General features: G+C 61.1%; 1 protein-coding gene across 1 annotated transcript; it reads left to right on the top strand.

The window, feature by feature from the left end:
* The first annotated feature begins 2,475 nt into the window (after window positions 1–2,475).
* On the top strand, window positions 2,476–4,373 carry LOC125687787 (LWamide neuropeptides-like). The gene is made up of 2 exons (XM_048933050.1): window positions 2,476–3,379; window positions 3,773–4,373. Exons 1-2 carry the CDS (start codon window positions 2,802–2,804, stop codon window positions 4,371–4,373), a joined length of 1,179 nt encoding a protein of 392 aa, XP_048789007.1. The 5' UTR covers window positions 2,476–2,801.
* Window positions 4,374–11,154: the final 6,781 nt, after the last annotated feature.

Below are 11,154 nucleotides of genomic sequence, written 5' to 3'. Positions count from 1 at the left end.
CTGCCCCATAGAGCACCGTGCTGCCCCATAGAGCGCTGTGCTGCTGCCCCATAGAGAGCTGTGCTGCCCCATAGAGAGCTGTGCTGCTGCCCCATAGAGCGCCATGCTGCTGCCCCATAGAGAGCTGCGCTGCTGCCCCATAGAGAGCTGTGCTGCTGCCCCATAGAGAGCTGTGCTGCTGCCCCATAGAGAGCTGTGCTGCCCCATAGAGCTGTGCTGCTGCCCCATAGAGAGCTGTGCTGCCCCATAGGGAGCTGTGCTGCCCCATAGAGAGCTGTGCTGCCCCATAGAGAGCTGTGCTGCCCCATAGAGAGCTGTGCTGCTGCCCCATAGAGAGCTGTGCTGCCCCATAGAGCTGTGCTGCTGCCCCATAGAGAGCTGTGCTGCCCCATAGAGAGCTGTGCTGCCCCATAGAGAGCTGTGCTGCTGCCCCATAGAGCGCCATGCTGCTGCCCCATAGAGAGCTGCGCTGCTGCCCCATAGAGAGCTGTGCTGCCCCATAGAGAGCTGTGCTGCTGCCCCATAGAGAGCTGTGCTGCCCCATAGAGAGCTGTGCTGCTGCCCCATAGAGAGCTGTGCTGCTGCCCCATAGAGAGCTGTGCTGCCCCATAGAGCTGTGCTGCTGCCCCATAGAGAGCTGTGCTGCCCCATAGAGAGCTGCGCTGCTGCCCCATAGAGAGCTGTGCTGCTGCCCCATAGAGAGCTGTGCTGCCCCATAGAGAGCTGTGCTGCCCCATAGAGCTGTGCTGCCCCATAGAGAGCTGTGCTGCCCCATAGAGCTGTGCTGCCCCATAGAGAGCCGTGCTGCCCCATAGAGAGCTGTGCTGCCCCATAGAGCTGTGCTGCCCCATAGAGAGCTGTGCTGCCCCATAGAGCTGTGCTGCCCCATAGAGAGCCGTGCTGCCCCATAGGGAGCTGTGCTGCTGCCCCATAGAGAGCTGTGCTGCCCCATAGAGAGCTGTGCTGCTGCCCCATAGAGCTGTGCTGCCCCATAGAGAGCTGTGCTGCTGCCCCATAGGGAGCTGTGCTGCTGCCCCATAGAGAGCCGTGCTGCCCCATAGAGAGCTGTGCTGCTGCCCCATAGAGAGCTGTGCTGCCCCATAGAGCGCCGTGCTGCCCCATAGAGAGCTGTGCTGCCCCATAGGGAGCTGTGCTGCTGCCCCATAGAGCTGTGCTGCCCCATAGAGAGCTTTGCTGCCCCATAGAGAGCTGTGCTGCCCCATAGAGCTGTGCTGCCCCATAGAGAGCCGTGCTGCCCCATAGGGAGCTGTGCTGCTGCCCCATAGAGAGCTGTGCTGCTGCCCCATAGAGCTGTGCTGCTGCCCCATAGAGAGCTGTGCTGCCCCATAGAGAGCTGTGCTGCCCCATAGAGAGCTGTGCTGCTGCCCCATAGAGAGCCGTGCTGCCCCATAGGGAGCTGTGCTGCCCCATAGATTGCTGTGCTGTGCTGCTGCCCCATAGAGAGCTGTGCTGCCCCATAGATTGCTGTGCTGTGCTGCTACCCCATAGATTGCTCTGCTGCCCCACAGATTCGTGCACTACCCCATAGATGCCTGTTCTGCCCCACAGTGCCCCATAACGCTGCCCCACTGCATCCCTGTGCTGCCCCCACTGTGCTGCCCCATAGCACTGCCCCATAGCATTCCTGTACTGCCCCATAGCGCTGCCCCCATAACTCCCTGCTGCGCTGCCCCATAGCAACCCTGTGCTGCCCCATAGCATTGCCCCATAGTGCCCCATAGCACTGCCCCATAGCATCTCTATTGTGCCCCATAGCACTGCCCCACTGTATCCCTGTGCTGCCCCATAGCACTGCCCCATAACGCCTTGCTGTGCTGCCCCATAGCGCCCCACAGCGCTGCCCCATAATTCCCTGCTGCGCTGCCCCACTGCATCCCTATGCTGCCCCATAGCACTGCCCCATAACTCCCTGCTGCGCTGCCCCATAGCATCCCTGTGCTGCCCCATAGCATCTCTATTGTGCCCCATAGCACTGCCCCACTGTATCCCTGTGCTGCCCCATAGCGCTGTCCCATAACTCCCTGCTGCCCTGCCCCATAGCGCCCCACAGCGCTGCCCCATAATTCCCTGCTGCGCTGCCCCACTGCATCCCTGTGCTGCCCCACAGCGCTGCCCCATAACTCCCTGCTGCGCTGCCCCACTGCATCCCTGTGCTGCCCCATAGCGCTGCCCCATAGCATCCCTGTGCTGCCCCACAGCGCTGCCCCATAACACCCCAGAGCCTCACACCTTCCCCTGCCCCACATCCCCCCATTCTCCCACCTCCGCCCCACTCCGCCCCACACTCCTCACCTCTGCCCCACACCTCCCTCATCCAACCCCAACCCCCCCCTCCTCTGCTCCTCACCGCCCCCCCGCCTCTGCCCCACACCGCGCCCCACTCACCGCTTTCCCCCCCCTTCCCCCTCTCTTTGCAGTCTCCATTGGGGGTCACGGACTGGGTAAGTGGGGCCGGGCTGTGGGGCTGAGCTGTAGGGCCGGGTTATGGGGCTGAGCTGTAGGGCTGGGTTGTGGGGCTGAGCTGTAGGGCTGGGCTGTGGGGCAGAGCTGTAGGGCTGGGTTATGGGGCAGAGCTGTAGGGCTGGGTTATGGGGCAGAGCTGTAGGGCTGGGCTGTGGGGCAGAGCTGTAGGGCTGGGTTATGGGGCTGAGCTGTAGGGCTGGGTTATGGGGCTGAGCTGTAGGGCCGGGTTATGGGGCTGAGCTGTAGGGGGCTATGAGGCTGAGCTGTAGGGCTGGGCTGTGGGGCTGAGCTGTAGGGCTGGGTTATGGGGCTGAGCTATGGGGCAGGCTATGGGTCAGATCTATGGGCCAGATCTATGGGTCAGGCTGTGGATCAGATCTATGGGTCAGGCTATGGGTCAGATCTATGGGCCAGATCTATGGGTCAGGCTGTGGATCAGATCTATGGGTCAGGCTATGGGTCAGATCTATGGGCCAGATCTATGGGTCAGGCTGTGGATCAGATCTATGGGTCAGGCTATGGGTCAGATCTATGGGGCAGGCTACAGGTCAGATCTATGGATCAGATCTATGGGTCAGATCTATGGGTCAGATCTATGGGGCAGGCTATGGCTCAGATCTATGGGTCAGATCTATAGGGCAGGCTACGGGGCAGATCTATGGGGCAGATCTATGGGCCAGATCTATGGGGCAGATCTATGGGTCAGATCTATGGCGCAGTCTATGGGTCAGATCTATGGGGCAGATCTATGGGGCAGTCTATGGGTCAGATCTATGGGTCAGATCTATAGGGCAGGCTACGGGGCAGATCTATGGGGCAGGCTATGGGTCAGGTCTATGGGGGAGGCGACAGGTCAGATCTATGGGGCAGGCTGTGGATCAGATCTATGGGGCAGGCTATGGGTCAGTTCTATGGGTCAGATCTATGGGGCAGGCTAGGGGTCAGTTCTATGGGGCAGATCTATGGCTCAGATCTATGGGTCAGATCTATGGGGCAGATCTACGGGTCAGATCTATGGGGCAGGCTACGGGTCAGATCTATGGGGCAGATCTATGGGGCAGGCTATGGGTCAGTTCTATGGGTCAGATCTATGGGGCAGGCTATGGATCAGTTCTATGGGTCAGATCTATGGGGCAGGCTAGGGGTCAGATCTATGGGTCAGATCTATGGGGCAGGCTACGGATCAGATCTATGGGTCAGTTCTATGGGGCAGGCTATGGGTCAGTTCTATGGGTCAGATCTATAGGGCAGGCTACGGGGCAGATCTATGGGGCAGGCTGTGGATCAGATCTATGGGGCAGGCTATGGGTCAGATCTATGGGGCAGATCTATGGGGCAGGCTATGGATCAGATCTATGGGGCAGATCTATAGGGCAGGCTACGGGTCAGATCTATGGGGCAGGCTATGGGTCAGGTCTATGGGGGAGGCTACAGGTCAGATCTATGGGTCAGTTCTATGGGGCGGATCTATGGGGCAGGCTATGGGGCAGACTATGGGTCAGATCTATGGGTCAGATCTATGGGGCAGGCTACGGGTCAGATGTATGGGTCAGATCTATGGCTCAGATCTATGGGGCAGACTACGGGGCAGATCTATGGGGCAGATGTACGGGTCAGGCCTAGGGGGCAGAGGCACGGCCGAGCGGCGCGGGGCGGCGGCGCGGTTCGGAGCTCCGCAGCGCCCCCAAGCGGCCGTTGTCGCTGCCCGCAGGCGGCTGCGCGTTCCCGACGCTCCGTCCCGGGGAGCGCACCCTGCTGACCGTGGACGCGCGCGCCGCCGGGCCCGGCAAGGTCACGTGCTCCGTGCTCAGCCCCGACGGCGCCGAGGTGGACGTGGACGTGGCCGAGAACCCCGACGGCACCTTCCACGTGTCCTACACCGCGCCTGAGCCCGGCTGCTACGGGCTGACCGTCAGATTCGGGGGGCAGCACGTCCCCAACTCGCCCTTCCGCATCGTGGTGCGTGGCCGGGGTCCATTGGGGTCATTGGGGTCATGGGGTCATTGGGGTCACGGGGGTCATTGGGGTCACAGGGGTGATGGGGCACCCGGCTGCTATGGGCTGACCGTCAGATTCGGGGGGCAGCACGTCCCCAACTCGCCCTTCCGCATCGTGGTGCGTGGCCGGGGTCAGGGGTCATTGGGGTCAGGGGTCATTGGGGTCATTGGGGTCATTGGGGTCCTTGGGGTCATGGGGTCATTGGGGTCATTGGGGTCACGGGGTCACGGTGCTGATGGGGCACCCAGGCTGACCATCAGATTTGGGGGCAGCACGTCCCCAACTCGCCCTTCTGCATCGTGGTGCGTGGCCGGGGTCAGGGGTCACGGGGTCATGGGGTCATTGGGGTCACGGGGTCATTGGGGTCATTGGGGTCTTTGGGGTCACTGGGGTCACGGTGCTGATGGGGCACCTGGGCTGACCATCAGATATGGGGGGCAGCACGTCCCCAACTCGCCCTTCCGCATTGTGGTGCGTGGCTGGGGTCAGGGGTCATGGGGTCATGGGGTCATTGGGGTCACAGGGGTCACAGGGGTCACAGGGTGATGGGTCACCCGGGCTGACCGTCAGATTCGGGGGGCAGCACGTCCCCAACTCGCCCTTCTGCATCGTGGTGCGTGGCCGGGGTCAGGGGTCACGGGGTCATTGGGGTCATTGGGGTCACGGGGTCATTGGGGTCATTGGGGTCACAGGGGTCACAGGGTGATGGGTCACCCGGGCTGACCGTCAGATTTGGGGGCAGCACGTCCCCAACTCGCCCATCTGCATCGTGGTGCGTGGCCGGGGTCGGGGGTCACGGGCTCACAGGGGCCATTGGGGTCACAGGGTCATAGGGGTCATTGGGTCATTGGGGTCATTGGGGTCATTGGGGTCAGGGGTCATTGGGGTCACAGGGGTGATGGGGCACCCGGCTGCTACGGCCTCACCGTCAGATTTGGGGGGCAGCACGTCCCCAACTCGCCCTTCCGTATCGTGGTGCGTGGCCGGGGTCGGGGGTCACGGGGTCATGGGGTCATTGGGGTCACTGGGGTCAGGGGGTCATTGGGGTTATTGGGGTCATAGGGGTCATTGGGGTCATTGGGGTCAGAGGTCATTGGGGTCACAGGGGTGATGGGGCACCCGGCTGCTACAGCCTCACCATCAGATCTGGGGGGCAGCACGTCCCCAACTCGCCCTTCCGCATCGTGGTGCGTGGCCGGGGTTAGGGGTCACGGGGTCATTGGGGTCATTGGGGTCATTGGGGTCATTGGGGTCACAGGGGTCACAGGGTGATGGGGCACCCGGCTGCTATGGGCTGACCGTCAGATTCGGGGGGGCAGCACGTCCCCAACTCGCCCTTCCGCATCGTGGTGCGTGGCCGGGGTCATGGGGTCATTGGGGTCAGGGGTCACTGGGGTCATTGGGGTCACAGGGGTCACAGGGTGATGGGTCACCCGGGCTGACCGTCAGATTTGGGGGCAGCACGGCCCCAACTCGCCCTTCCACATCGTGGTGCGTGGCTGGGGTCGGGGGTCACGGGGTCATGGGGTCATTGGGGTCACTGGGGTCAGGGGGTCACAGGGGTCATTGGGGTCATTGGGGGCCACAGGGGTGATGGGGCACCCGGCTGCTATGGCCTCACCGTCAGATTTGGGGGGCAGCACGTCCCCAACTCGCCCTTCCGCATTGTGGTGCGTGGCCGGGGTCAGGGGTCATTGGGGTCATGGGGTCATTGGGGTCACGGGGTCACAGGGGTGATGGGGCACCCGGGCTGACCGTCAGATTTGGGGGCAGCACGGCCCCAACTCGCCCTTCCGCATCGTGGTGCGTGGCCGGGGTCGGGAGTCATTGGGGTCATGGGGTCATTGGGGTCATTGGGGTCATGGGGTCACGGGGTCACAGGGGTGATGGGGCACCCAGGCTGACCATCAGATTTGGGGGGCAGCACGTCCCCAACTCGCCCTTCTGCATCGTGGTGCCTGACACGGGGTCATGGGGTCAGAGGTCATGGGGTCATTGGGATCACGGAGTCATCGGGGGGTCATGGGGGCACTGGGAGGGCAGAGGTCCCGGGGGGTCAGGAGGTACAGGGGGGAAGGGGAGGTCATGGGGTCAGAGGTCATGGGGGCACTGGGGATCATGGGGGTGCTGGGGGGTCAGGGGTCAAGGGTCATGACCTGGCAGCTGTGGGTCACTGCGAGGTTGGGAGTTCTGTGGGGCAGTGCAATCTGTGGGGTTTGATGCCCCCGCTGTGCCCCACATCTCCCCCCCTGACCCCACTGTGCCCCACATCCCTGCTGACCCCTTGACCCCACTGACCTCGCTGACCCCCCTGACCCTGCTGACCCCGCTGTGCCCCACAAACTCCCCCCTGACCCCACTGCACCCCACATCCCCCCTGACCCTACTGTGCCCACCATCTCCCGCTGACCCCCCCTGACCCCCTTTGACCCCTCCTGACCCCTTTGACCCCCCTGACCCCTCTGACCCCTCCTGACCCCTCTGACCCCTGACCCTGTGACCCCTGACCCTGTGACCTCCTGACCCCACACGCAGGCGACATCGGAGCCCCCGACGCCCACTGAGAGCCTCCGGCCCTTCAGCCTCGATCTGCCCTGCGCCCCCCTCAAGGGAGACATCACCGGTAGGGGGCGCTATGGGTCCATCTATGGGCGCTATGGGTCCATCTATGGGTGCTATGGGTCCATCTATGGGGCACTGTGGGTCCATCTATGGGGCGCTGTGGGTCCATATATGGGGCGCTATGGGTCCATCTATGGGGCGCTATGGGTCCATCTATGGGTGCTATGGGTCCATCTATGGGTGCTATGGGTCCATATATGGGGCGCTTTGGGTCCATCTATGGGGCGCTGTGGGTCCATCTATGGGTGCTATGGGTCCATCTATGGGGCGCTGTGGGTCCATCTATGGGTGCTATGGGTCCACCTATGGGTGCTATGGGTCCATCTATGGGCGCTATGGGTCCATTTTTGGGTGCTATGGGTCCATCTATGGGGCGCTGTGGGTCCATCTATGGGGCGCTATGGGTCCATCTATGGGTGCTGTGGGTCCACCTATGGGTGCTGTGGGTCCATCTATGGGGCGCTATGGGTCCATCTATGGGTGCTGTGGGTCCATCTATGGGTGCTATGGGTCCCTATGTGGGGCTCTATGGGTCCATCTATGGGGCGCTGTGGGTCCATCTATGGGTGCTATGGGTCCCTATGTGGGGCGCTGTGGGTCCATCTATGGGTGCTATGGGTCCATATGTGGGGCACTATGGGTCCATCTATGGGGCGCTATGGGTCCATCTATGGGTGCTATGGGTCCCTATGTGGGGTGCTATGGGTCCATCTATGGGGCGCTGTGGGTCCATCTATGGGTGCTATGGGTCCATCTATGGGTGCTATGGGTCCATCTATGGGTGCTATGGGTCCATCTATGGGGCACTATGGGTCCATCTATGGGGCGCTATGGGTCCATCTATGGGCGCTATGGGTCCATCTATGGGTGCTATGGGTCCATCTATGGGGCGCTGTGGGTACATATATGGGGTGCTATGGGTCCATCTATGGGTGCTATGGGTCCCTATGTGGGGCGCTGTGGGTCCATCTATGGGGGCTATGGGTCCATCTATGGGTGCTATGGGTCCCTATGTGGGGCGCTGTGGGTCCATCTATGGGTGCTATGGGTCCCTATGTGGGGCGCTGTGGGTCCATCTATGGGGCTCTATGGGTCCACCTATGGGTGCTGTGGGTCCATCTATGGGGCGCTGTGGGTCCATCTATGGGTGCTATGGGTCCATCTATGGGGCGCTATGGGTCCATCTATGGGTGCTATGGGTCCATCTATGGGGCGCTGTGGGTCCATATATGGGGTGCTATGGGTCCATCTATGGGTGCTATGGGTCCCTATGTGGGGCGCTGTGGGTCCATCTATGGGGGCTATGGGTCCATCTATGGGTGCTATGGGTCCCTATGTGGGGCGCTGTGGGTCCATCTATGGGTGCTATGGGTCCCTATGTGGGGCGCTGTGGGTCCATCTATGGGGCTCTATGGGTCCACCTATGGGTGCTGTGGGTCCATCTATGGGGCGCTGTGGGTCCATCTATGGGTGCTATGGGTCCATCTATGGGGCACTATGGGTCCATCTATGGGTGCTATGGGTCCATCTATGGGTGCTATGGGTCCATCTATGGGGCACTATGGGTCCATCTATGGGTGCTATGGGTCCATCTATGGGTGCTATGGGTCCACCTATGGGTGCTATGGGTCCATCTATGGGGCGCTATGGGTCCATCTATGGGGCGCTTTGGGTCCACCTATGGGTGCTATGGGTCCATCTATGGGTGCTATGGGTCCCTATGTGGGGCGCTGTGGGTCCATCTATGGGTGCTATGGGTCCCTATGTGGGGCGCTGTGGGTCCATCTATGGGGCTCTATGGGTCCACCTATGGGTGCTGTGGGTCCATCTATGGGGCGCTGTGGGTCCATCTATGGGTGCTATGGGTCCATCTATGGGGCACTATGGGTCCATCTATGGGTGCTATGGGTCCATCTATGGGTGCTATGGGTCCATCTATGGGGCACTATGGGTCCATCTATGGGTGCTATGGGTCCATCTATGGGTGCTATGGGTCCACCTATGGGTGCTATGGGTCCATCTATGGGGCGCTATGGGTCCATCTATGGGGCGCTTTGGGTCCACCTATGGGTGCTATGGGTCCATCTATGGGTGCTATGGGTCCCTATGTGGGGCGCTATGGGTCCATCTATGGGCGCTATGGGTCCATCTATGGGTGCTATGGGTCCATCTATGGGGTGCTATGGGCCCATCTATGGGCGCTATGGGTCCATCTATGGGTGCTATGGGTCCATCTATGGGTGCTGTGGGTCCATCTATGGGTGCTATGGGTCCATCTATGGGGCGCTATGGGTCCCTATCTGGGGCGCTATGGGTCCATACATGGGGCACTATGGGTCCATCTATGGGTGCTATGGGTCCCTATGTGGGGCGCTATGGGTCCATCTATGGGCGCTGTGGGTCCATCTATGGGTGCTGTGGGTCCATCTATGGGTGCTATGGGTCCATCTATGGGGTGCTATGGGTCCATCTATGGGTGCTATGGGTCCATATGTGGGGCGCTATGGGTCCATCTATGGGGCGCTGTTGGTCCATCTATGGGTGCTATGGGTCCATCTATGGGGCGCTGTGGGTCCATCTATGGGTGCTATGGGTCCATCTATGGGGCGCTATGGGTCCCTATGTGGGGTGCTATGGGTCCATCTATGGGGCGCTGTGGGTCCATCTATGGGTGCTATGGGTCCCTATGTGGGGCGCTGTGGGTCCATCTATGGGTGCTATGGGTCCAACTATGGGGTGCTGTGGGTCCATCTATGGGTGCTATGGGTCCATCTATGGGGCACTATGGGTCCATCTATGGGGCGCTGTGGGTCCCTATGTGGGGCGCTGTGGGTCCATCTATGGGGCGCAATGGGTCCATCTATGGGTGCTATGGGTCCATCTATGGGGCGCTATGGGTCCATATATGGGGCGCTATGGGTCCATCTATGGGCGCTATGGGTCCATCTATGGGGCGCTATGGGTCCATCTATGGGCGCTATGGGTCCCTATGTGGGGCGCTATGGGTCCATCTATGGGGTGCTATGGGTCCACCTATGGGTGCTGTGGGTCCATCTATGGGGCACTATGGGTCCATCTATGGGCGCTATGGGTCCATCTATGGGTGCTGTGGGTCCCTATGTGGGGCGCTATGGGTCCATCTATGGGGCGCTATGGGTCCCTATGTGGGGCGCTATGGGTCCATCTATGGGGTGCTATGGGTCCATCTATGGGTGCTGTGGGTCCATCTATGGGTGCTATGGGTCCATCTATGGGGCGCTATGGGTCCATATATGGGGCGCTATGGGTCCATCTATGGGGCGCTATGGGTCCATCTATGGGGTGCTATGGGTCCCTATGTGGGGCGCTATGGGTCCATCTATGGGCGCTATGGGTCCCATACATGGGTGCTATGGGTCCATCTATGGGGCGCTATGGGTCCCTATGTGGGGCGCTATGGGTCCATCTATGGGTGCTATGGGTCCATCTATGGGTGCTATGGGTCCCTATGTGGGGCGCTCTGGGTCCATCTATGGGGCGCTGTGGGTCCATCTATGGGGCGCTGTGGGTCCATCTATGGGTGCTATGGGTCCATCTATGGGGCGCTATGGGTCCATCTATGGGTGCTATGGGTCCATCTATGGGGTGCTATGGGTCCATCTATGGGGCGCTATGGGTCCATGTATGGGGCGCTATGGGTCCATCTATGGGCGCTATGGGTCCATCTATGGGTGCTGTGGGTCCATCTATGGGTGCTATGGGTCCATCTATGGGGCGCTATGGGTCCAACTATGGGGCGCTGTGGGTCCCTATGTGGGGCGCTATGGGTCCATCTATGGGTGCTATGGGTCCATCTATGGGCGCTATGGGTCCATCTATGGGTGCTATGGGTCCATCTATGGGGCGCTATGGGTCCATCTATGGGTGCTATGGGTCCATCTATGGGGTGCTATGGGTCCCTATGTGGGGCGCTATGGGTCCATCTATGGGTGCTATGGGTCCATCTATGGGGCGCTATGGGTCCATCTATGGGGCGCTATGGGTCCATCTATGGGTGCTATGAGTCCCTAT

This window comes from Lagopus muta, unplaced genomic scaffold (assembly GCF_023343835.1).
Source record: "Lagopus muta isolate bLagMut1 unplaced genomic scaffold, bLagMut1 primary scaffold_213, whole genome shotgun sequence".
Taxonomy (NCBI): domain Eukaryota; kingdom Metazoa; phylum Chordata; class Aves; order Galliformes; family Phasianidae; genus Lagopus; species Lagopus muta.
This window is presented reverse-complemented; position numbering and strand designations above follow the sequence as displayed.

Excerpts from the sequence above, each read along its gene's own strand:
- LOC125687787 (XM_048933050.1), top strand. The coding sequence starts at position 2,802 with ATGGGGCAGGCTATGGGTCAGATCTATGGGCCAGATCTATGGGTCAGG. Across the intron at positions 3,380-3,772 it reads GGATCAGATCTATGGGGCAG|ATCTATGGGGCAGGCTATGG; the intron begins GCTATGGGTCAG and ends GCTGTGGATCAG.